Here is a 26,586-nt window from a genome sequence, read left to right as displayed (position 1 = left end):
TCAGAAGTTAAAAAGGCAATCTCACAAATTACATAGTTGAATTGAGCTGATTCATGACATCAGCACGCGGTTAGGAGCCGTTTGGCACTGTGGATTGGAGGTGATTGGAGGGGGTTTTTAATCCCTTGGTTGTTTGACAGCATAAATCGGGGGTTGCAACTCCCGATGAGAGAATTTGCAATCCATCAAGAGAGCTTGGATTCCAACTAAGATTATTTTAATAGTTACAAGGGTAACATGTGTGTTACTATACACTATCATTCTATTGGGCACATGACCCATTAATGATGATTAGCACCGTTTAAACATTGTCCATGCAAATTAGCACTGTCCAGACATTATCCAACACCATCTAAACATTAACAATATAAATCAATAATTAAAAATTGTTGGTTAATCACTTAGACATGATCTTTTGCTTGTGGCTCATTGGAGACTTGAAATTTCATCATTTTTGAAAAAAGCATATATTTTAGCAGGCTTATTGCAACCATTGTATAAAGAATTACATATCTCACTAATTAAAGATATTAAAATTTAATTAGTAATTAAATTTAGATTCATGTAAATATACCATAAATAGATTCTTTTCGGTTAAAGTTGATTCACACCCCGGGGTGCCAAACACACACGAGGATTGCAAATCTAGGCGGTTCTGAATAGAAGGAGTTACAAATCCACGCTCCCAGACAGGCCCCACCCGTTGCAATTGATTATCATGGTATGCGACAAACTGATGACTAGCCACAATTATTTTCGCACCAGGTGATTTTCATGGTGTGGCCCACTTTTGCACGGTTCGGATGTGCTATACATGTTACACGTGGCGGGAAATAAATTGCTGAGTGTGAATAGATTTCAAACATCCGTTATTTTCCTACAAACGCTTGAATGCTATAAAACGGCATAAACTCTACAGGGAGTTCGGTTTGCAAACGACGAAAGATTTCTTCTTTGGTATCTTTTCTTTCCTCTCTCCCTGTCTAATTCCATTCCTTTTTTTCTTGATTTTCCATTTCTAGATTCGAAGATTTCTTTCCGATGCATACTGTTCTTCTGTATTTACTGCATTTCTTGTGGAAAAAATTGGGCTTTTTGTTTGATTTCATGCTTTTTTAGGGTTTCTTTGTGCCATTACTGTTGTATGTAGGTGTTTTTTGGTGTTCTTAAAATTTTCTAGGTTTTTTTTTTCTTGAATGTTATGATTTTTTTAAAATTTTTATTTTTAGTTTTGTTTTTGTTTTTTAGTTTTTTCTGTCTTTTGTTTTTGAATTGAATGGAGTTGAGACAGTAGAGATTTGGGTTTGAATTTTTGTAGAACAGGATTTCAGTGGGATTAGGTCTTGTTTGTGTGAATGTTGGTAGTTTTGGCATTAATGCTCGGAGAAGGTTCTTCCCTGTGGGCCTGTTTGGATTCGTGGTGAGAACATTGTTATGGATTTCCAAGCCGATTCGGTCAATACGTGCGTGTCGACCTGTTTTCCTTCGAGGTGGAATTTTTGAGGGAACAACAATTAACACAATAGCAAGTTGGATTCACTTTGAGGGGAATCCTATCCTCTTGTTCCTTAACAAGGAAAAGATTAAGCGAAGTTCGTTTCTGATTTTCACTGATTCCAAGCATTAAAATACATCTAACAGTTGCTTAACCACCACCCCACTATAGGTACCATAACACCTAATACTCCTAAAAATGCTCAACATCATCTTACTACTCGTAACCACCAGAAAATACTCTATAGACATGCATATTGATGGGGACATCAGAGGACCTACTCGAGTGTACTAAAGACGAAGATGACCACCCACGTTAGCTTAATTTCTTTGTGGATGGGAGACGAGTTCCAGATGGGGCCTGCCTGACCATTTTAAAGACCTCACATGTATTGGATGTGTATCAGGAAGACCCTACCTTGGGATGATGCATGTGAGCTGCTTAGGAGATCATTTTAGTCATATGATTTCTATTTTGTGTTGATCCGACTGTTGGATCTTGCCGATCAGGCCATCTGGCCACCAGATCTTTTAGATGTGGGCCCCTTGGACTCTGATCTTGCTTTCTGTATGTTTTTTGTTATTTTTAAGAGTTATTTGATGGTTGAGATTGATAATATATGTTTTAGTTTCTTATTTTGGATAATGAGCCACTTTACTTAAGCGAGTGACATAGTTGTAATTATGGTGGATTTTAATTCCGAATTTTTAATTATAAAAGCATAGAGAGGGTGGAGTTCCAACCCTAGTGGAGATTTGAGAAGAAAAAAAGAAGAGAGAAGCTTTCTTGTATGAAGGAATTTTTCTCATTGTTTTCTAGTGTTTTTTTTTGAAAAAAAAAACCTCCCTTCCAATTAAATTGTGGAAGGATAGAAACTTGTTTGGTGGTGGATTCCCCAAGGTACATCCTTCCTCTTCCTCTTCTTCGAAAGGTAGTCTTCTTTATACATCCTTCATCTCTCTTCTTCGAAAGGTATTCTTCCTCTTTTCCTTTTCATTACAACCTTCTAAACCCTAGATATTCAATTTCTTATTTTCCCCAATTTTCAAAATCCCCAATTCCCATGAACCATTATTTTCCTAATTTCAGATTTTTCCCCTTTCTAACCCTAATAATAAAACCTACAAATTTGTCCATTGAGTGTGGAACGTGCCTATGCTAAATTGGAACTTCTATCCTTCCATCGGTCCTAGTTTAATTGATTTATATGATTTCTTAGCATGCGGGCATGTGATTTAGGTTAAATTAGATTTTATTTCCTATTGTTTACTCTTAATTACTTAGTGGATTAGCATATTTTGTTAATTGAATTACATTATGGACTCTTTCATAATCTCCACGTTGCATGCTAGCATTAAATGATGTGTCCTGAATCAAATTTGGTATTAGAGAATAGGTTTAGCATAGGATTTTTGTGTTGCATCTAGGTTAGAGTAATATCTAGGGTTACTAGAGCATTCATTGCATATAGGATCATATTGTTGAATTTTTGTTGGAGTATCCTATTGCTAAATTTTCAGCTAGCGTTTCCCCTTATACCATTACTGAAATTTCAGCATAGTAATCTCAAGTTGTCACATTGCTGAATTTTCAGTTTGTAATTTTTAGATTACACTTTTGCTGAATTTTTAGTTTGGCACCGTCGGATTACTATCCTGTTGAATTTTTTCAACATAAGATCTGAGGAAAGCGACTTGTTCAATTTTTTGGTTAGTGTGTCTAGCGTGATCTCTAGGTTAGTATTATCATTGTCATCATATTGTCCTAGGATCTAGGGTTTCCTTTACAGTGTCCTTGTGTATGCCCACTCGTTCAGGATGTGGTTTTGGCCTACATCCCACTATGAATCTAGAGCAGATTGATGAGGCCCTTAACGCTATCAACAACCGTCTGACGGCTATTGAAGCGCACAATAGGACCACTACAACTCAATTGACCGTGATCAATGCGCGTATCAATCGGCTTAAAGCCTCCCTTTAGGCAAACCCCAACACTCGGGAAGATGTCCAATCACAAGTCAGGGATCAAGTTGAGACTGTGCCACTTGCAATTATTAGCCGTGCCTTAAGCCAAATTGTAGAAAGTGATGATTGGCTTAGGGATTCAATTCTCCACACTTACACCAAGTGTGGTGGCAAAAATTGCAAGGTGATCATTGATAGTGGCAGTTGCATCAATGCGTGCTAGCACTGTGGACTGCTTAGGTATGTTAGTCGTTCCTCACCCTCAGCCCTATCGAGTCTCATGGTTTAATGCATATTCAATTTTGGTTTCTCAGCGTTGTCCCATTCCCATCCAGTTTTGTTCCTATACGGACACGTTGTGGTGTGATGTTTTGCTTGTGGATATATGTCACATCATTTTGGGCAGGCCTTGGTTGTATGAGATGGACGCAATACTATTCGGTCGCTCGAATACGTGTTCGTTTATGTACGGAGGCAAAAGGATTGCCTTGAAGTCTCTCTCGTCCAAAAGCATCCCTAAAAAGGAGGACGTCAAGACATGTGGTCCTGAGGATGTGACGAAACTCCAGCTTAAGTCTCTTCCTATAGTTAATGTCAAAGAGCCTGAAAGAGAGACTAAAACTGATTTGACGTTGTATGCACATGTGGCAAGTGAGGTCATACCTAAGATTATTATGGAGATGTCACCTGATGTTACACCCAAGGTTAGTGTAGAGTTACTATCTGAGGTGAGTCCGGTATTGGAGGAGTCCAGTGTTGTTATTCCAGAGGGCATACCAGATGAGTTTACACCCGTGCGGGACATTCACGCATTGACTCTACCAAACATTCATCACGATCAAATGAGGGAGGAAGTCGATTTGGAAAGACAAGTAGATGAGCCTAGGACCCCTATAGATTGCATACCCATGTTTGTGTTCCATAGGCCTTCAAAGTCTGTACATGTATCTACACAACACATGCATGACTTGCATGTGGAGATTAGAAAAAGAATCAATACAAGTAGTGAAACATACAAAACGATTGCTGACCCACGCCATAGGTTTAAAGAGTTTATTATGGGTGATGAAGTCATGATTAAAATATGTCCAAAAGGGTTTTCACGGAGAACCATAAAAAAATTACAAGCCCGTAACATAACCATATAAAATCTTGAAAAGACTGGGTTCGAATGCTTACTTGATAGATCTTCCACCTAATATGGGTATCAGTTCCACATTTAATGTGGAAGATCTTGTACTGTTTCATGGACATTCCCCTGACCCTCACATGAACTTTGATGACGATGCCCCTGACCTGTCTCAAAACTCATAGCCATTACTTGACCCCTCTTCTCAACCTTTACCATTCTTACCATCCATACCTATGAGAAGAGAGGAGATGGAGGATATCTTAGGGGGTGTTTGATTTTTGATTTCCCCTGCTAAATACACGGAATTACCTGATTATTGCTTACAACACCTGTTTGAAAGTTGACAGGAATTACGTTTCGAAAATCGGTCCATACAAACATTTTTATTACTGATTTAAATATATGGGCCCCACCATGATATATATGAGTTATCCACACCATCCATCCTTTTAAAAAATACATTTTAAGGCATGAGCCCAAAACTGAGGAAAATAAAAAACTCATCCAACCCGTTAATAAGGTCACACAGTCATGGCTAAAGCGGAAACAAAAATATCAGTTTGATCCAAAACTTCCAGGGTCTTCAAGAAGCTTTCAATGGTAGGAGTTCAATTCCCATTGTTTCCAGTAGTGTGGTCCACTTGATCTTTGGATCTACATATTTTTTTGGCTCATGCCCTAAAATGAGTTGGCTAAAGGGATGGACGGTGTGGATAATACAAAAACATCAAGGTGGGCCCCACAATTTAACCTTTTTTTTTTCATCGGGAGACTTGAGAAGTGCTATAAATGAACTGTGGCGGTCAAATCACCTTGGAAAATCAACCGGAAACACAAGTAAATAAGTATTACCCATTTACCTGGAATTACCTCTGTAATTCGAAAATCAAACAGGCCCTTAAATGAAGAAGCGGTTTCCACACGACATGGCGGTTACCAGGAGTACCTTGTCAAGTGGAAGGGCAGACCAAAATCAGACAGTACGTGGATCATAGAGGCAGAGCTTCATCGACGAGATCCGGATCTCCTCGAGCATCACTGCAGCTTTATTTCGCCAGAGCCGAAATCTCTTTAGCCAAGGGGAATTGATAGGGACATCAGAGGACCTAGTCGAGTGTACCAAAGACGAAGATGACTACCCACGTCAGCGCAACTTTCTTCATGGATGGGAGACGAATTCCAGATGGGGCTCGCCAGGCCATTTTGAAGACCTCACATGCATTGGACGTGTATCAGGAAGACCCCACCTTGGGATGATGCATATGAGCTGCTTAGGAGATCATTTTAGTCATAGGATTTCTATTCCGTGTTGATCCGACGGTTGGATCTTGCTGATCGGGCCACCATATCTTTTAGATGTGGGCCCCTTGGACTCTGATCTTGCTTTCCTTATGTTTTTTTGTTATTTTTAAAAATTATTTGATAGTTGAGATTGATAATATATGTTTTAGTTTTCTTATTTTAGATAATGGGCCACTTTACTTAAGTGAGTGGCATAGTTGTAATTATGGTGGATTTTAATTCCGATTTTTTAATTACAAAACAGGGAGGGTGGAGTTCCAACCCTAGTGGAGATTTGAGAAGAAAAAAAGAAGAGAGAAGCTCTCTTGTGTGAAGGAATTTTTTTCATTGTTTTCTAGGGTTTGTTTTGAAAAAAAAAAACCCTCTCTTCCAATTAAATTTTGGAAGGGTAGAAACTTGTTTGGTGGTGGATTCTCTAAGGTACATCCTTCCTTTTCCTCTTCTTCGAAAGGTAGTCTTCTTCATACATCCTTCATCTCTTTTCTTTAAAAGGTATTCTTCCTCTTTTCCTTTCCATTACTACCTTCTAAACCCTAGATCTTCAATTTCTTATTTTTCCAATTTCTAAAAACCCTAATTCCAAAATCCCCAATTCTTATGAACCCTTATTTTCCTAATTTTCGATTTTTCCCTTTCCTAACCCTAATCATAGAACCGACAAATTTGTCCATTGAGTGTGGAACGTGCCTATGCTAAATTGGAAGTTTATCCTTCCATTGGTCCAAGTTTTAATTGATTTATGTGATTTCTTAGCATGCGGGCATGTGATTCAGGTCAAATTAGATTTTGTTTCCTATTGTTTACTCTTAATTACTTGGTGGATTAGCATCTTTTGTTAATTGAATTACTTTATAGACTCTTTCATAATCTCCACGTTGCATGCTAGCATTAAATCATGTGTCCTGCATCACATATGGACCCCTAAAGACTCTCAACATCACCCCACCACTACCAATAACTACTTCAAGACGTGCATATGGAAGGTGCACTTATCGATCCTCCCCTCTTGCAACAGCCTTGTCCTCAAGGTTGATGTTTGGGAAACACTTGATGATAGAATAATACTTCTACCATGTGGCATCCTCCGGTGGGTCCCCCTGCCATTGGATCAATACCTCGGTCACTACCCAATTTTCACGCATCACCATGCATCACCGGTTGCATTACACCCTCTGTAGTAAGAGATGGAAGATATTCTTAGGCTTGAACATGTTGTCCAAGTTTCTTTTTGAGACAGGATGCATGAAAAACAAGGTGTATTTTTTTTTATTTTGGCGGTAACTTGAGCTTGTAGGCTGCCAATATGATTCGTTGGATTATCTTTTATGGTCCAAAGTATTGGGGAGCAGCTTCGTGGACTTATGAAAAGCTACTGTGGTTTGTCGATAGGGCTGCAACTGAAGATAGACCCGGTCCCCAATCTCAACTTCTCATTTCGATTGGTGTAAGTTTGTCATTTTCTTCATCCTCTCTTGCGTTGACAGCAAGTTCTCCTTCAAAAGAGATGATATGTGATCTATTTTGCAGCTCCACCTCCATAGCTTGCACCTAGGTGGTGCCAGGGACGTATGCCGTTATTCGAGGTGGCGGTACTCCATAGACTGCCTCATAAGGCGTGAGCAGTGTTGAAGAGTGAAAAGTGGTATTATACCACCACTCGGCCCATGACAACCATTTGGCCCATTCTTTAGGCCTTCCATTGATGAAGCAATGCAAATAGTTTTCAAGGCACTTGTTAACGTCCTCGGTTTGCCTGTCGGTTTGAGGATGGTGGGCTGAACTCATTTTTAGTTGAGTTCCTTGAAGACGAAACAACTCTTTCCAAAAGAGGCCAGTGAATGTCGCATCTATATTGCTTACTATGGATCTCGGCATCCCATGCAACTTAAATACATGTTCCACGAACAACTGAACAACAGTGGCTGCTGTGTATGGATGTGTCATGGCCACAAAATGAGCATACTTAGAAAGCCGATCAACCACGACCTAGATGACACTTTTTCCCTGTGATATGGGCAATCATTTGATAAAGTCGAGTGAAATATCAATGCAAACCTGCTTAGGTATCGGCAAGAGTTGAAGTAAGCTGAGAGGATTCACATTTTCAAATTGGTGGTGTTGACAAATATCGCATTCCCGAACATGCTGTTTGATGTCCTTATCCCACGCCAATAGAAGCTGTGGGCCACACCTTTGAGTGTTTTGTGATATCCTGAGCGTCCACCAGTAGAACGAAATTCCCTCAGAATTTGTTGCCTCAAAGCTGACATGCAACTAATTAGGAGTTTTCCATTATAATAAAATATTCCATTTAGTATAGAATACTTGAAAGAGTTTAAATGGCCACCTCTCCAACATTGTATTTTTAATTTTTAATTTTTTAGATCAGCCTCATATTCCTTTTACACGTCATCCAACCAAGAGGGAGCGGGGATTGATATGACGTTGAGCATCCCAGCATTGGGAACCCTTGAGAGGGCATTTGCTGCTTTATTTTCTTTTCTTTTCTTGCACTCGATCATGTAATCATAACCAAGTAGCTTTGCAAGCCGCTTTTGTTGTGCGTTGGTGACAATTCGCTGCTCCAACATGTAAAGTGAGTGGCTCACACATGAGGATGGACCATACAACACTTCTCACATTTACGATCTCAAATGGAGATTTTTCGGTTGTACAATTTACTGAGTAGTTGTAGGCAAATTTAGCTTTGGTAAAGCCAAGTCCCATTGAGATATGTTGACACTTACGATGCTCCTCAGGAGGTTACCGAGGTTTTTGTTGACTACCTCTGTTTGACTCTCTTTACATTGAAGAATTGAAGCTTAGTCCTCAAATGCTTCCATAAAGTGTGCCAAAATTGCCCGCATTGTAACGCCCCGATTTTCGAGAATTGAGTATGCAACCCGTTTCCAAAAATCCGGTGTTAACTGGTGATCAATAGATAATCCAAGCAAATCAAAGTGCAATTAATGGAAGCAAAACGTAGTATAGATGTACTCCAAACCATAGCAAAATAAATATCCTGGGCCACTCAGCTGGGGCCCATATACAAAATCTCCAAAAATGTAATTGTTTCAAATGATCATATTAACTAGCCTATTGGTTTAAGCCATAGTAGGCAGCCGCTTCCTGGTGCTACTCCTCGTCATAAAACTCCTCTTCAGTAGTGGCTGGCTCCGGATCCGCCGCATGTTCAACAGCTCCCGTACCTGTCTCATTTGTACGATTCAACATTGATGAATGAGTGGCCAGCTCAGTGTGATCTCCCCTCAAGATTATACACCATCGCCCAAGACAAGGATTAACATAAAACATATAGGCAATCCAAAACATAGCAAATGCAGTCTTATTATGTGCATGGATGTGTGAATGTAGTCATCACCCCGGGGATGCACATCCGTGCGGAGTTGGGCTCGTCACCCATGCAATCATCAACCTGGGAAGAACATCCAGTTGGACAGAGGCTAGTCGTCAGCGAAGCATACTAAGTGCAACGTAACAACTGCCTAGCCTACATCACGTACGATAGTGATAGACGCTGGTCGGTGCCATGTATGCATGATTAGCCAAACCATTATTAGTCCAATTACAATCAGCCATTTTAGGTAAGCTCAAGGTCATTACGGGGTATTAATACCAGCGTAGGTCGATAGCACGGGCATAGGTCCCATACCACCATCCCCGGCTCATGAGGCTACCGCCTTAGGGTATGTATAGAACCCATCAACACGTGGCCAATCAATTCCCAATGTTTAGGGAGCTACCATCATATGTTGACTAGGAATGAATTATATAAATCATTAAATTCAACGATCAAAGTGAGGCGGTGTGTATGGATCAAAGCGAGTAAACAGCGGTGGGTAAAACATGGTGTAGTTCATTCCATAGTCAGGTAAGTGGGGTCACTCCATAGATAGTGGTCCCCATAATCACTTGCCACCAATCTCGATCCGTTCCGTTACACCCTAAGCTCGGACTGTCTTTAGATAGGAGTTTCCATGCTTTAATAAATGAAATAAAACTCATATGTGTAAGCAGTTCGGGAATCATGTAATCCTAACTCACCAAATCCTAAAGCATGCATCTCATTTAGACAAATCAAGTATTCTGGGTAATCCAAATAATACGTTTAAGATAAACTAATTGGTGATTTAACAGGTGCCAGGAGCATACAAAATGCTGGTCACATGATAATATAGGTTAAGGGTTTGACCCCCCCCCCCCCCCCCTTTTATTTTATTTTATTTTTTTATTTATAATATCTAGACTATGAAGCAGGTATCCTAGTTAAACAGGTTGGATGATCATTCACTCCTATGAGATCATTTTCAACTATTATAAGATGCTACTCCTAATCTAGTTAGAGATGGAAAGCTCAAGGGGAAGAAAATTATCACCTGTAGGGTCCTGTTCGCATTCTTGATCCAAGTTCTCTTCCGGTCCAAAGTCACCCAAGGAATTTCCTAAAATCACGGTTTATGTTCGTCAGCATTCCCACTGTTTGTCCAACTAACATGAGGGTCCGAAGGGATAATAACAAGGCCCTTGTAGGCCTTCGTTAGAGGGAACGGGCCCACCATATTTTTACCCAACAAGGTGGCCTCGTGGATGGGCCCAAGTGAGAGCTTGGGTTACATCAAAAATCATTTCAATAGCTGTATGTGTAACATGTGTTTTACTGTACACTATCATCTATTGGGGCATATGGCTCACTAATGATGATTAGCATTGTCCCAGCATAGCCTATGTAAATCAGCACTGTCCCAATATGGTTCATGTAAATCGGCACCGTCCAATTATAGTTCATATAAATCGGCACTGTCCAAATATAGTTCATGCAATTCAGTGCTATCCAAGTACGGTTCATATAGACCAGCACTCTCCCAAACATTGTCCAGCACCGTCCAGCATAATTTGGACGGTGTGGATGAAATAAACACATCATGGGTGGGGTCTGTGTCCTTAAACGGACGGACAGCTTGGATACATCACAACCTCATGATGGGACTGCAGAACTTGCTGTCCACAAATCAGCAGCTAATTGGTGGGGCCAAGAAATGGACGGTTTAGATGCAAACCTCAGGATCAGACCCATAGAAACTGCTGACGTTAATACATGTGGCTACCACCAGTACCGTCCAGATGGACGGCTGGATGTAGAAAATATAAATCAAGGTGGCCCCACCCCTCAAATGTGCAGCACGGGAGTACCACGCACTACCAAAATAGATGGATGGCGTGGAGAATACATACATCATGGTAGGGCGTCCATGGTCCAGATGGGACCCACAGAACTTGCTGACATGGATGGAGCAGTTGCTGCTGCTACAGTGGCCTGTTGGCCCACCGTCCAGATAGTGGATGGTGCAGGTAGGTTCCATGCGTCAAGGTGGGTCACGCGTGTGGCCCACCAGTTGAATATCTAACTACATATATTATAATATATATAATAAATTATCATTTTATTTGGATGGGAGGCACGTCCAGGGCCTGCTGTCTGTTTGGGGACGGTCCACAGACGTGCAGCCCACTTGATGTTGGGTGAGGCCCACCTGCAATTTTTAGGGCCCATGTTGGCGTGGTGTGGCCCATCGTGATTTATATGGGGGTGGCCCACCTGGTCTGAAAAGGGAAACCAGGTGCAGCCCATTGGCCGTTGCAAGGTGCGGCCCACCTGCAATTTGGTCGGGCCCAAAGCCTGTGCAACACACCCATTGGCAACGTGCACGGCCAGGCCATTTTGGAGGCCATTTCCGGCCTGATTTTTAGCTCAAACGCGCTTTTCCGGGCTGTTTTTCAACCCATATCAGCGCCCAAACGGAGGCACGATGGCTGCCACTTTCTCCGTCAAAGAATGGCCCGAAACAGGGGCATTTTTTTACCCGAGTTTCTGGACTGATATCAGTCCGATTCCTGGGACTCGTTGCAGCTCAAACAGAGCCCGTTTGTGAGCTGATTCTGGACTGAGTTTCAGCCCCTAGCTGGGGTCATTTACATGCCGTTGTTCGGCCCTAAGCAGGGCCTGATCTCAGGCCACGTTTAGCTTCAAATTAGTGCCTGAACTTAGGCCACGTTTAGCTTCAAAACAGCCGGGTTTTTCAGCCCCGAATGTGGCGTGTAGCAGGTCCTATAGCTACACGGAATGAAGGAGATAGCAGATAAGAAGGAAAGAAAAAAAAAAAACTGAAGTTTGCGGGCTGATTACCCGGCCGAACCGACGCCCACGCTCCCTACTTCCTCCTTTCTCTCTGTTCTCTCCCTTTCCTCTCTGTTTCCTTCCTTCTCTCCTTTCTTTTTGTGTGGAATCCTTAGGGTAGCAATGCCTATTTATAGGCAAGGCTGAGTAGCTGCCGACGGCCGTGCCAGCTCCCTTCAGACCTCAAATGGAAGCCTCTGCTCTCTTCATTACGGCCCTGCCTAGCCATTTTTGGCCATGAAAGGACCCTCCTAGCTGTGCCCGTGGAAGGCTTGGGTCCCCTGGTTAATGGGAGGTTTGGCTTGCAAGAGAAGCCATTAGGTGGTCCTTTCCCTCAGATCCTAGCCACTCGTCAAAGGAATGGACGGTCCAAACCCATCTCATTTGTTCCTATGCACGGGCCCAAACCCCTATACGGTTTTGATCAGGGGACCCTTGTGAGTGAAATGGATGGTTTGGATCGTCCGGAAAGTGGCCAGGGTGGCCCACTTTGGGGTTTGAAAATCCTTGGTTTCAAATGTTTGAAATGGTTCGGTCAATGCTTGTTTAACCGATTTATCTTATCCAGCGCACGTCATGCACATCATTGGTGAGGTGCACACGCATCGTGCATGGCCCTTTAGGCGATGGTGGTGGCCCATCTACTCCATTCAATTGCTTCATGGGTCCCTCCTGGTCGTCCTGGTCCACTTTGGGCCGATGATGAGGCTCAGGTGGACCGTTACACACATCTTAGGGTTGTATTTGGCCCATATGATGCGATCTGACGGTCATATGGGTTCGACACTTGTTTCCAACGGTTAAATGTATAGTTAAAACACAGGGGTACTTTGTTGGTTACCCACTGATCCTCATGGATTGAGTTTTTGAATACTGCTATCATTAGTAGTCTTAGAAGCTGATTTGGCTTAAGATATCTGATCGAGGTTACCTTCTTGGTGTAGAGTGTACACTGAGTCTCCAGGGTCATGGTGGATCGTCTCAACGTTGTTTGGAATTTCCACCCTGCATGTGTTAAGTCCAAGTTGCCTATTTAGTGGATTTCGGTTTCCATAAACATGGACTTAAGAGGTAACACCTGTGTACCAGTGGTATGGGGTGTTACAGTCTACCCCCCTTTAAAAAAATTTCGCCCTCGAAATTACCTGTGGTGTGTTGTTGAATAAGTGAGGATATTTTTCCATGACCTCAGCTTCTCGTTCCCAAGTTGCTTCTTCTTCACCGTGATGTGACCAAAGGACCTTGACTAGTGGTATTGTCTTTGTCTGCAATACCTGCTCTTTGCGATCCAGGATGCGAACCGGTTCCTTGGTGTACGAAGCATCCTCAGTGAGCTCGACCTGCTCCCAGTTAATGATGTGCGATTCGTTTGGCGTATACTTTTTCAACATAGATATGTGGAAGACGTTATGAATTCTAGCCAGAGCGGTAGGTAGTGCTAAACGGTAAGCCACTGCCCCCCACACGGTCCAAGATTTCGAATGGACCGATGAATCGTGGAGCCAATTTCCCTTTCTGTCCAAACCTCATTAAACCCTTCATGGGTGAGATTTTCAGGAATACGTGATCGCCCACCGCAAATTCCAAATCACGCCGCCGGTTGTCTGCATCGCTCTTTTGTTTGCTCTAGGCGGTTTGCAAACGTTTCCGAATCACCTCAATAACCTGTGTAGTAGCTTGGACCAGTTCGGGGCCCAGCAAACTTTTCTCTCCGACTTCTGCCTAGCACTGAGGGGCTTGGCAAGGGCGACCATAGAGAGCCTCATATGGCGCCATGCCTATGCTGGACTGGAAACTGTTGTTATAGGCGAATTCCGCCAGAGGCAAGTGATCGTCCCAGTTGCCTTGAGAGTCTAGGACGCATGCCCTTAGCATATCTTCTAGAATCTGGTTCACCCTTTCGGTTTGTCCGTCCATTTGAGGGTGGAATGATGTGCTGAACTTGAGTTCGGTGCCCATCTCTTCCTGTAACCTCTTCCAAAAGGCAGATGTGAATCTGGCGTCTCGGTCCGATATAATCTCCCTTGGAACTCCATAGGATCGCACAACTTCTCGAATGTATAACTTTGCTAGGCTGTCGGTGGAATCTGTCGTGCATATCGGAAGGAATCGTGTCGCCTTTGTCAGCTTGTCAACGATGACCCAAATCGAGTCATGCTTCCTCTGTGTCCTAGGAAGGCCAAATATGAAGTCCATGGAGATGTTGTCCCATTTCCACTCAACCAATGGCAATGGCTGTAGAAGGCCCGCAGGCCTGCAATGTTCGGCCTTGACCTTCTGGCATACCATACACTTTGCCACAAATTCTGCTATATCTCTCTTCATGTTGCCCCACCAGTTAGCTACTGATTTGTGGACAACAAGTTCTGCAGTCCCATCATGAGGTTGTGATGTATCCAAGCCATCCGTCTGTTTGAGGACACGGACCCCACCCATGATGTGTTTATTTCATGTTTGGGAGAGTGTTGGTCTATATGAACCGTATTTGGATAGCACTGAATTGCATGAACTATATTTGGATGGTGCTGATTTATATGAACTATAATTGGACGGTGCTGATTTACATGAACCATATTGGGATAGTGCTGATTTACATAGGCTATGCTGGGACAATGCTAATCATCATTAATGAGCCATATGCCCCAACAGATGATAGTGTACAGTGAAACACATGTTACACATACAGCTATTGAAATGATTTTTGATGTAACCCAAGCTCTCACTTGGGCCCATCCACGAGGCCACCTTGTTGGGTAAAAATATGGTGGGCCCGTTCCCTCTAACGAAGGCCTAAAAGGGCCTTGTTATTATCCCTTCGGACCCTCATGTTAGTTGGACAAACCGTGGGAATGCTGACGAACATAAACCTTGATTTTAGGAAATTCCTTGGGTGACTTTGGACCGCAAGAGAACTTGGATCAAGAACGCGAACACGACCCTACAGGTGATGATTTTCTTCCCCTTGAGCTTTCTATCTCTAACTAGATTAGGAGTAGCATCTTATAATAGTTGAAAATGATCTCATAGGAGTGAATGATCATCCAACCTGTTTAACTAGGATACCTGCTTCATAGTCTAGATACTAAAAAAAAAAAAAAACAGGTCAAACCCTTAACCTATATTATCATGTGACCAACATATTGTATGCTCCTGACACCCGTTAAATCACCAATTAGTTTATCTTGAACGTATGATTTGGATTACCCAGAATACTTGATTTGTCTAAATGAGATGCATGCTTTAGGATTTGGTGAGTTAGGATTACATGATTCCCGAACTGCTTACACATATGAGTTTTATTTCATTTATTAAAGCATGTCTGAAATTTCTATAAAATTGTATTGGTTGTAAGGACACATTATTGAAACCTCTCTATGGAAACTCCTATCTAAAGAGAGTCCGAGCTTAGGGTGTAATGGAATGGATCGTGATGGAAATAGGCCCTCAGCATGGGGGTTATGATTAGTGGCGAGTGATTATGGGGACCACTATCTATGGAGTGACCCCACTTACCTGACTATGAATGAACTACGCCATGTTTTACCCATCGCTGTTTACTCGCTTTGATCCATACACACCGTTTTACTTTGATCGTTGAATTTAATGATTTATATAATTCATTCTTAGTCAGCATACGATGGTAGCTCCCTAAACATTGAGAATTGATTGGCCATGTGTTGATGGGTTCTATACACACCCTAAGGCGGTAGCCTCATGAGCCGGGGATGGTGGTATGGGACCTATGCCCGAGCTGTCGGCCTACGCTGGTATTAAGCCTCCGTAGTGACCTTGAGCTTACCTAAAATGACTGATTGTAATTGGACTAATAATGGTTTGGCTAATCATGCATACATGGCACAGACCAGCGTTTATCGCTATCGTACATGATGTACGCTAGGCAGTCGTTACGCTGCACTTAGTATGCTTTGCTGACGACTAGCTTTTGTCCGACTGGATGTCCTTCCTAGGTCGATGATTGCATGGGTGACGAGTCCAACTCCGCACGGATGTGCACCCCCGGGACGATGACTGCATTCACGTATCCATGCACATAATAAGACTGCATTTGCTATGTTTTAGATTGCCTGTATGTTTTATGTTAATTCTTGTCTAGGGCGACGGTGTGTAATCTTGAGGGGAGATCACACTGAGTTGGCCACTCATTTATCAATGTTCAACCGTACAAATGAGACAGGTATGAGAGCTGTTGAACATGTGGCGGATCCAGAGCCAGCAACTACTGAAGAGGAGTTCTATGACAAGGAGTCGCATCAGGAAGCGGCTGCCTACTATGGCTTAAACCAATAGGCTAGTTAATATGGTCATTTGAAGCAATTACATTTTTGGAGATTTTGTATATGGGCCCCAGTTGAGTAGCCCAGGATATTTATTTTGCTATGGTTTGGAGTACATCTATACTATGTTTTGCTTCCATTGATCGCACTTTGATTTGCTTGGGTTATCTATTGATCACCAGTTAACACCGGATTTTTGGAAACGGGTTGCATACTCGATTCTCGAAAATCGGGGCGTTACACGCATCATGGTACACAATTATTGTTTTCAGTATCCTATGAAGTCGCACAATTTCCGTGAAGAATATGATGGCGATATGTGTAACATCCATCATTCTTTTGTGTGGAATAAAGTGGGTCATTTTTGAAAAATGGTTCATCACAACGAAAATCGAATAAGCTTTTTTTGAGTTTTAGGAAGACCCATGATGAAATCCATTAAAATATCCACCCAAGGCATGATTGGAATAGAAAGAGGTGTATAAAGGCTAGTGTTTTACATATGATCTTTAGAGACTTGGTACCGACGACATTATGTGACGAACTGTTTAATGTCATGGCGCATGTGAAGACAATAGTATTTTTCCTCTACCATGGTCAATATTTTATTTCTTTCAAAGTGTTTATCTAGTCCTTTATGTAGCTTAGATATGATCTTTTTGGAAATGCATGAGTGTGAATCTGTAATAAATACCCATTGTTTGAGATGAATTCACACTTTGAATCTCGAGCGCCATCCACACATCTGTCAAGAACCTCATAAAAAATGGAGTTCTCCTCGTATTGTTCTTTTAATGTCTTAAACTCCATGACCTCTATGGCAAGGTGCTCCATGACAGAAATGGTAGCTGTAATGGCCATTGTCGTTCCCATTACGGTATGGACCGCAACAATCTCTCTCTCTCTTTCTCTCTTTTATTTTTTTTTTGGTACAGAAAACTGTTTTCGGACCGTGACGGTCCGTTAAGGAGTGTTATGGATCGTTATGGGGCATTTTTTCTATAACAGCCGTTATGGCAGTTTTGCCGGTGTAACAGTTACGACCGTTACCGTTATGTAACCTTTTTGGCATACCATGCTCCACGATGAGTGTTCCTAATAAAATTGCCCTCCTTAAAGCGACTACTGCTTTGTTTTAGTAATGCAAAAGGAAAGTATATTCTTGTAAAAAGCCATCCACTTTGCATGAAGAGAACTTAACTTCTTTTGAGAGTTAAGATATTTCAACGCCTCATGGTTGGTGTATAGAATAAGTTCCCAATGAATTAGGTAATGCTTTCGATGTCATAGTGCCTTGACCATTGTTATAGAACTTGAGATCATATGTAGAATAGTTCTTCTGTGCATCATTCAACTTTTTGCTAAAGAAAGTGATTGGCTTTCCTTCCTGACTCAACACCGTGCCAATGCCAACAGTTGAAGGGTCTCTTTCCACTAAAGTCTTTTTTGAAATCCAAAAGTGCGAGTACTGGAGCCTTTATCATCTCTCTCTCTCTTATTATTTTTTTTTTATAGCATCGATGCTCTAGTTCGCCGCTTTAGTTCATTCAAACTTGGTTAAGTGACAGGTGCGATCTCTGATAGAATATTGCTAAGTTGTGGAAAGTGCAGGTGCAGGCCACTTCACAATGGCCTTAATTTTCTCTTGGTTAACCTTGATCCCTTCCGTAGACATAAAATACGTAAAAAAACACAACACTACCAACAATGAACACTTTTTCAAGTTAATGTACAATGACTCCCTCTATATTACAACGAACATCTCCTATAAGAGTGGAGTACCTTTGTCATAAGCTTCATGAAAGAACTCAAAAGTATTTGAAATGTCGAACGGCATCACAAGGTACTTGTTTAACCCATCTTGAGTTTAAAATGCGGTCTTCCACTCTTCCTCGGGTCGGATACAAATATGATGATATTTGCTCCTGAGCTTGTTGATCTTCGAAAAAATCTCCACTCTGTGCACATGTCTAGCATATCATATGTGGTATCGAAAACTGGTACTTGATAGTAATCTGGCTGATCGCACGACTATCCAAGCACATCTTTTGAGGTCCTTTACTAGGTGTTAATAATACATGATCAACACATGGTAATAGGCATTCCCAAATTAATCCCTTCTCTAACAGCTCAGTAACCTATTGTTAGAGCTTGACATGTTCAGCTTGATTCATTCGGTAGCGTGCAAGATTCGATAGGAATGAGCCCGACACTAAAGCAATATGGTGTTGAATGTTCTTCGTAGGAGGAAGTCTAACCCAGAGTTTTTCGGGCACCAAGTCTTCATATTATGAAGGATCTCTGGTAGGCAGAGCATACGACTGTTTTGTGTTTTCTTTAGCAACCAAGACAAATGATGCTAGTCTTCTTGCTTGCCTCTTCAAACTTTTCTATAGTGAGTGATTTTTAACTACTGTCTTTTTAGGTTTGGGTGTTGGAATCATTGGGTGCATTGTGATAACATGATCCTTGACGAAGGAATAAGTGTTAGCCCGAGTCAAATGCACCATATCTTAGTCCCACAACCACAATTTCCCTAACAAAATGTGGCATGCATCCATGGAGACCACGTCACACTTCACATCATCTGTGTAGTTAGATCCAACATAGAAGGAAACTAATCATTTGAAGTTAACAAAAAATTCTTTCCCTTTCTTAAACCAACGAATTTGTCATGATCGCACATGCTTAGAATTTTGCATATCTTTCAATCAAAAGTGCAGGTGGTATAAAAGATAGTGTCACATCATCTCCCCTCATCCATCACTCGAGGCATCCATAGCGTAGTTCGTTGGATAACTAACGTCTCTACCCTATCATCACACACACACACACACACACACACACACATGGGAAATGGTACTACTATAAGGTCGACCTCATGGGAACTTCCCATGAGGTTGATGCAGGGACATGTGATGATCTAATCCATGTGTAATCAGGTTAAAGAATGTTCAAATAAATACACCAGTTAACTAACTGTTTCTAGTCAAAGGGATTGGGTAAATTTCAAAACAAAGATGAAGTCATTCCATCAGGATTATGCCCCTTAGCATAAAATCGCGTAAACAAGAAAAAAAGGGAAGACCTAGGGATATGAGGATATCCTAGATCTAGCATAAGTCAGTCCACGGTCAAGTTTGGGTCTGATTTTATTGACTTAATCATCCATCTTTTCCCTTCAAACTAAAAAGGGGATATCCAGAGAGGAACGAAAGGGGTGAAGAACAAAAGGTCGAGATAAAGAAAGTACGGGTCCTTTTGTTGTCAAAAGAAAAAGGAGGATGATTCTTACCTTTTCCTGCACCTCGAAGATCTAGAAAGAAGGAAACCTAAAATCGAGGTGGAATCCTCAACACCTAAGGGCCAATCCTGAAACCCTAATCTTTTGAATAAAGAGGAAAATACGAATTTCTATTCATTCAATGATAATGAAAATAGGGTTTCTCACAACGTTTATATAAGCTATGGAAAAAGTAAAAGTGCACTAAAGCTCTAAAGCTCTTGAAAACAAGAAAAATAACAAAAAAAGACGAAAAGTAAAGAAAGTGCAATAAAGCCCTTGAAATAAGAAAAAGAACAAAAAGGCCTAAAACTAAAACACCCGTGTGGTAGGGTGTGAAATCCGACCCATGGATCTATGGTCAGGTGAACACTCGCGTGGTAGTGTGTGAAATCCAACCCATGGATCTATGTTCGGGGTGCGGTCATCCTCCACTCCGGTACTTTGTCGGCGACGCCTCCTCGTCTGGTACACTTTAAAAGGTGCACCACTGATGTCCACATCAAAGGTTGAGTTGTGTGGGCCCCACCGTGATGTGTGTCAAACATCCTCCCAACATGTGTCCATCCTCAAATGCATGCTTTTCATATTTTGTGTCATCTTCGACTTTCATATGGTTGGGAGTGTCTTTAACATATTCTCATTTTTCAGCTAAATTCACTCTTAATTGTGGATTGACGTTCAAGACATTAAAAGGAATTATGTCTCGGTTGCACATACTTAAAGCATACGAAAAGAGTGTTGATTTATCTCATCTTGGGTGCACTAGTCCCTTGTCTATAAACCACCTTTTGGAGGGGGGGGTTATGGGCGCTTGCTTTGCTTGTTAAATTTTTGTGGTCGATCTAGTTAGGGAGGAATAATCGAGCTTTTGGGAATCAAAGTAGCTCTACATGTATAGTTCTTAGGGTCCTGTTGTACCTCTCTGCCTGGTTGCCCTGAGCTTGGTTGTGGGCTGGGTTGTTTTGGGTGGGTGTTGCATCTTTCATCTTTTCTCTCTCTTTCACACACACACACACACACACCACACCACACCACACACACACACATTGTGGATTGATGTTCAGGACATTAAAAGGAATGATGTCTCGGTTGCCCATACTTAAAGCATACAAAAGGAGTGTTGCTTTATCCCATCTTGGGTGCACTAGTCCCTTGTCTATAACCACCTTGGGGGAGTTGATGGATGCTTGCTTTGCTTGTTAATTTGTGGTCGATCTAGTTGGGGAGGAATAATCAAGCTTTTGGGAATCAAAGTAGCTCTACATGTATAGTTCTTAATAGGGTCCTGTTGTACCTGTCTGCCTGGCTGCCCTGAGTTTGGTTGTGGGCTGGGTTGTTTTGGGTGGACGTTGTATCTTTCATCTTTTATTTTTTTTTTAATACTTTTCTTTGTTTTGTTTTGTTTGTTTGCTGTTTTGTTTTTCTTTGACCTTTTAATAATATTGCATCATCTTTTGAGAAAAAGAAGAAGTTCCAATTGACCTTACATAGTAGCGTGCCCCAGACTACCCGGTTGCACCGTGGCTGCATTTGTCAATATTGAATTTGATGACTTGTTTGCAAGGACATCCATGGAGCTGCATAAGGACAAGAATGTTGCATCAAGCAATTCCATGATTGAGGGTGCGATTTTCATGTCTAACCGTGCAACAAAGAAAGAATGCCTCAAGCGGAAGCTTTTTGGCCTTCCACCTTCTCAGGCTCCCTTTGTGAAGCAAGTGAAAACTGGCACGATACTCTTTCTATTTGAGTATGAGGAGCGAAAGCTTTATGGTGTGTTTGAAGCAGCATCTGATGGTGCTCTGAATATTGAGCCTCGTGCATTCAATTCATTAGGGAAGCCATTTACTGCACAGGTAAGGATCTATGAATTTCATGATTTGTTCTTGCTCTTAAGTGCCTTACCTGCTCCAATTAAAGGATTTCAACCATGCAATACATGTTTTTACAATGTTCATTTCCATTTTTCCCCCTTTTGCTCTGTTCTTTTATCCAGATTCGTTTCCAGAGGATCTGGTCTTGTCATCCACTATCCGAACCTGAATTCTGTGATGCTATCAAGGATAACTACTACACAACTAAAAAATTCCACATGTACCTGTCTCAAGAGCAGGTTTGCTCCTTCCCTCATATAAGAAGTTTCAGGAAATAAATTTCTAATTGCCTATCTATCACCAGCTCACACGTTAGCAATTGAAATTGGTTTGTTGTTTTCTTGGATATGTAGGTTTTGAAGCTTTTATTGTTGTTTTCTTCAAAGAAGATTAAGATACAAGGGTCTCCAAGTATAGAGACAGGCAATAAATCCCTAAAACAGTCTCGGAAACATGGTCGTAGTAGTATTAGAGTAACTGTAACAGCCGACAGTGTAGGCAATGAACTTGCCATGGACAATGATACAGAAATAGTTAACATGGGCAGGTACCCTGATTTTTCCAGTGCTGATCTAAACCATCATAGTTACTATAACAAACCCGTTCCAAAAAAAGAAGATTCTATAGATGGGCAGGCATTATCTTTGCCCATTTCTCGCTCATCAGAGCACCTAGAATTGGATTTCATGCCTCCAACACCTCGTGGAGATGGTAGTGCTATGGGCAACTTCCATAACAGCCCTCTCCATAGTCATTGTCACTATACAATGGACCCTAGATTTCACTACAGTCAATCATCTTTTTCTCCACATTTGGCTCATGACCCTTTTTCTAGGAGTTCAATAGAAAGTCTCTTATCTTCTTCCAAAAGCCACTTGCATCAATCTCACATGGATTCGGATGCCTTAGACCCATCTTCTACCAGGCATGGAAGCCTAGGTATCTCTACTAAGAATGGCGGTTATAAAGTCCCGTCTGTCCCTGACTGTTATGGGCCCTCTGGTGTAAGCATTCCATCCTCAGGAACTGGATATTTGGAAACTAGGAGAATAGACTCTAAGAGTGCTGAGGACTGTAGAGACTTATCCTTCACCAACCGTCATGAGGCCTCCAGTGCTAGCATTCCTTTCTTAGGGGCTAGACATTTTGAAAACATGAACATAGACTCCAGAGATGATGATGGTTGTAGAGGCCTATCCTTCAATGACAGTCACGAGCCCAGCATGCCTGCTATTCCTCTCTTGCAAGCTGCAAATTTTGGGAAGAAGAGCATAGACTCATCCTTCATACGCAGTCCAAGCAAGAATCTTTCAAGTGTGTGTGAGTCAAATGTGCATGGCTATGCTGCATTTCAACAGCATGAAGAGGGTCATGTAGGACCGCCAGATGTGTGCTTTGAACCTTCCACAGCCACCATGCACTTGTCAGGAGATGGAAATTTCATTGTCAGGGCTGTAGAGCCTTCAAACTTTTTGGGCCCCGACAAGGATCCAACAGGTGTGAACGAGTATGACTGTCCCTTGGAATCTTGGTTTGCTGCTGGCTATGGTAGGATGGGGCATCATAATTCAACGCATCATGAAGAATACTACCCTGACTCCAGCCTCAACTCAAAATGCTATGACAGGAGACCCAGTGTATTTTCTCGCTTGTCTGCAGCTACAGATGCCAGTTTCGAAGATGGTGAGAGTCATGAATCTGATGCAGATGTCTCGATGAGTGAGCTCGTGAAAATATTGCATCGGAGGAGAAAAGACTGGAGGAAGCTGATGAAAAAATATAAACAATTGAATGCACAAAATCATGATGACCGAACTGACATGGACTTGATGAGAGCCGATGTTCAGATCAATGAAGAGGATCTGTGGGTTGGCTACGGAACTGCAGAAGTGAGCTGTAAAAGCCCATTTTTGAACTTTAAACGAAGGAGTGAAGTCCGGAAGGTAGGCAATGAAACTGAAATGGGAGGCCATGTTGTGGTTGAGACAAGCAAGGGCTCTTCAGGTAAGCAAAAGAGAAGAAAACTGATTAGGCCACCTTTAATGGCCAAAGAGCCTTTTGATAAAGGCAGTAATGAGTGTCTCAACATGGATGGGTCGTCTCAAGGAGTTGCTACAGGCCTGGCCTCAGTTCAAACCAGTGAAGGTGAAAAAATAAATGGCAGAATCATCAGAGCTCCAGTAAAAAATGATGAGAGGGATGAGTGTAATGAAAGAGGTTTACCCAGAAAGGTAGACCTCAGTGGCGATGATGACAGTGGAAGATTAGAAGGCTCAAGCAACCACATAACTAATGATCGCAATGCTGAAGGGCAACCCCAAGAGCTCAGTAATTGCCAGAAATCAGATGTAGACGTTGAAAGAAATGCAGGTGGGCCATCTCTAGAATCTCAGAGTGATCAGCCATCAGTTGGAAATGTTACAAGTGAAGGAAACACGGGAGGGTCACCCGACGGCGATGAGAATGCAATAGTGACAGCTGATGATGCATCGGTCAGAAATGTTATAGGGGAACGCAATACCGAAGAGGCATCTGACAGCAATGAGATTTCAAAAATGGCAGTCGACGATGAGGCGGCATTGGTGGGAAATTTCAAAGGGAAAGGAAATGCGGAAGGTTTATTGAATGGAGGAGTTGGAAATTTCAAAGGCAAAGGAAATGCAGAGGGTTTATTGAATGGAGGAGTTAGTAATGAGAATGGTGAAGGCAAAGGTGAAGCATTTGAAGAACTAGGTGAAAAGAGCACACTTCTGTCTGTGGGCCAGGGTCAGTCAGTCAACAATAATCAGGTGTTGGTTAGAAATGTTGAAGGAGAAGATGAAAATGGGTCTTCTGAAGTTGGGAATGCAAGTGCCAAGTTGCTGCTTCACAACATTTTAGGCAAAGACAATGAAGATTTCGGTAGAGAGAATGAAGTCATGCAAGTTGATGAAGCTGTGGACCAAGGTGGGTCAGAGGATTATATTCCTCTTTGAAAATTTACCAAATGCGCATGCTTTTGTTTTTGTGGAAAATGTCAGCTGTCATCATCATCATCATCATCATAGCCTTGTCCCACCTATTTGTGGTCGGATTTTCAGAAATGAAAGGTCAAAAACTCAGCAAGACGACAATCAGAACGGCTCCTGTTGTGACTAACCGAGATGAAGCAGTGGGTGTGATGAGTTGTCAGACTCCCACCTGTTCATGGGTAATTGCTGAAGCAGCTATCCGAGTTTTGCTCTGATATGGGCGATCCGGCTCTTTTTTTCCCTTCCCCTCCCTTCCTACTCCTTCCTTTCGTGAGCCAAGGTTGGACGTTGATGGTCCTTTTTGTAGAAATGATCCAGTACGGCCCATATTTGTCTACCAACAGGTTACATATAGAGTATCAGATCTTTGCAAAAGGTGGGACACACCCTGATCATCACCTGGTATGAAAGTCTGGCCAATCCACTCATTAGCTAGGCCTGAAATACAAATTTATGGACATCTGATGGAATGATTCATTGTACTTGTGTCCCACTGAGTGAATCGGCCTGATTTTGTACCGACCATCATGGTGTGGCCCATCGTTTGCACGGGTCAGATATTCTACAAGTGTGACATGTTGCACGCATTGGATTGGAAACGGCTGCGTCGACACTGTTGCTGTATCTAATCTGTTTTTTTCCCCCTTTGCAAGTCTGCCTAGGTGACAACAAAATGCCGATATTGTAAATTTTGTATGGGACCTATGCTTTATTGTGCTTGTGGAAGCAGTTCAAATGGATGCTATTATGGTCTGGTACATATGTTTTAAGACCCTGATGAATCTGATGGTCTGGTGTATGCATTTGATGAGGATGAGACTCGTCAGACTCGTCTAAGTCGACTGGGATTGAGTAGGACCTAGTCCGCCCCAAGAGGCCCACCATGGAATAGTGCATCTGACTGATGGGATAGATGTTCCACACGCATCACGGTGGGGCCACACAGCTCGACCTCATGGGAAGTTCCCATGAGGTCGACCGCATAGAACCATTTCCCATATGGGAACTTCACGTGAGGTCGAGCTGTGTGGGCCCCACCATGATGCATGTCGAACATCAACACCGTGCATTTGATGGGTCCCCTTTAAATTATGGGTTATCCCAAAAAATCAGCCGTATACGGAACTCAGGTGGGCCATACCATCTAAAATCATGTGAAGACATGCCTAAAACATGTAAAAGCACTTGGCGGGGCCCACCTAAAATTTGGATTCGTCTGAAAAGCACCCGATCGTAGGTGAGTCAGACCAATTCAGCCCCGACTGTTGATTTTGTGAGCTACAAGGGATTGCTCATGGCCTAAAAATCGTGGTGGTTTGATTGTCTGCATGATGGCCCGAAATTGATGCCTCTGATCACCACAAATGCCGTGTTTCATGCTTGATGATGGACGGAAGGGGATTGGCTGGTGTACTACACACCAGCAACCTAGCTGGTGTGGGCACGTGTCAGCGCTAACGCTCCTCGAGCTCGAGTTGTACAAACGGTTCAAAGAAGATCAAAGTTACATGGGCCCCACAATGATGTATTTATCATATCTACACCGTTCATCCATTTGGTGAGATCATTTTAGATCTTGATCCCAAAAATGATTAATTTCCAAAACTCAAGTGGACCACACCACAAATAGCCTTGGGGATGGAAGCGGATTGCCCACCGAGTAACTTGCTAAGTGTATTGTGATTTACATATTTTATCCACTCCTTCCATCCATTTTAAATTTTAGGGCTTTAGCCCAAAAAGTAACTGTATCCAAATCTCAAGTGGAACTCACCACAGGAAACAGTGTGAATTGAAATTATATTATTGAAAGTTTCTCGGGGGCCCACAGAGTTTTGGATCAAGCTTTTATTTATGTTTTACCTTCATCCATGTCTGTGTGATCTTGTGAATAGGTTGGATGACAAATAAACATCACTGTGGTCCCTAAAAAGGTTTCAACGGTGGAACTCATTATTCCCACTTTTTCCTATGGTGTGGTCCACTTGAGCTTTCCTTGTACTTAAATTTTGGATTCAACTAATAAAATGA

General features: G+C 42.2%; 1 protein-coding gene across 3 annotated transcripts; it reads left to right on the top strand.

Moving 5' to 3' along the window:
- The first annotated feature begins 886 nt into the window (after positions 1 to 886).
- LOC131221019 (uncharacterized) lies at positions 887 to 25,337 on the top strand. 3 transcript variants are annotated; one of them, XM_058216093.1, is made up of 4 exons: positions 887 to 957; positions 21,235 to 21,526; positions 21,667 to 21,783; positions 21,898 to 25,337. In XM_058216093.1, the coding sequence occupies exons 2-4, from the start codon at positions 21,242 to 21,244 to the stop codon at positions 24,517 to 24,519; spliced, it is 3,024 nt and encodes a 1,007-aa protein (XP_058072076.1). In that variant the 5' UTR covers positions 887 to 957; positions 21,235 to 21,241; the 3' UTR covers positions 24,520 to 25,337. The 3 variants fall into 3 exon arrangements, with proteins under 3 accessions (XP_058072076.1, XP_058072075.1, XP_058072074.1); XM_058216092.1 differs by having other exon boundaries at positions 932 to 957; positions 21,175 to 21,526; XM_058216091.1 differs by lacking the exon at positions 887 to 957 and having other exon boundaries at positions 20,647 to 21,526.
- The last annotated feature ends 1,249 nt before the right edge of the window (positions 25,338 to 26,586 follow it).

This window comes from Magnolia sinica, chromosome 12 (assembly GCF_029962835.1).
Source record: "Magnolia sinica isolate HGM2019 chromosome 12, MsV1, whole genome shotgun sequence".
NCBI classification, from domain to species: Eukaryota; Viridiplantae; Streptophyta; class Magnoliopsida; order Magnoliales; family Magnoliaceae; genus Magnolia; species Magnolia sinica.
This window is presented reverse-complemented; position numbering and strand designations above follow the sequence as displayed.

Bases quoted from the DNA above. Each gene is read 5' to 3' on its own strand.
- LOC131221019 (XM_058216093.1), top strand. From the start codon at position 21,242: ATGGAGCTGCATAAGGACAAGAATGTTGCATCAAGCAATTCCATGATT. The intron at 21,527-21,666 runs GTAAGGATCTAT...TCTTTTATCCAG, and splicing joins GGAAGCCATTTACTGCACAG to ATTCGTTTCCAGAGGATCTG. The intron at 21,784-21,897 runs GTTTGCTCCTTC...TTGGATATGTAG, and splicing joins TGTACCTGTCTCAAGAGCAG to GTTTTGAAGCTTTTATTGTT.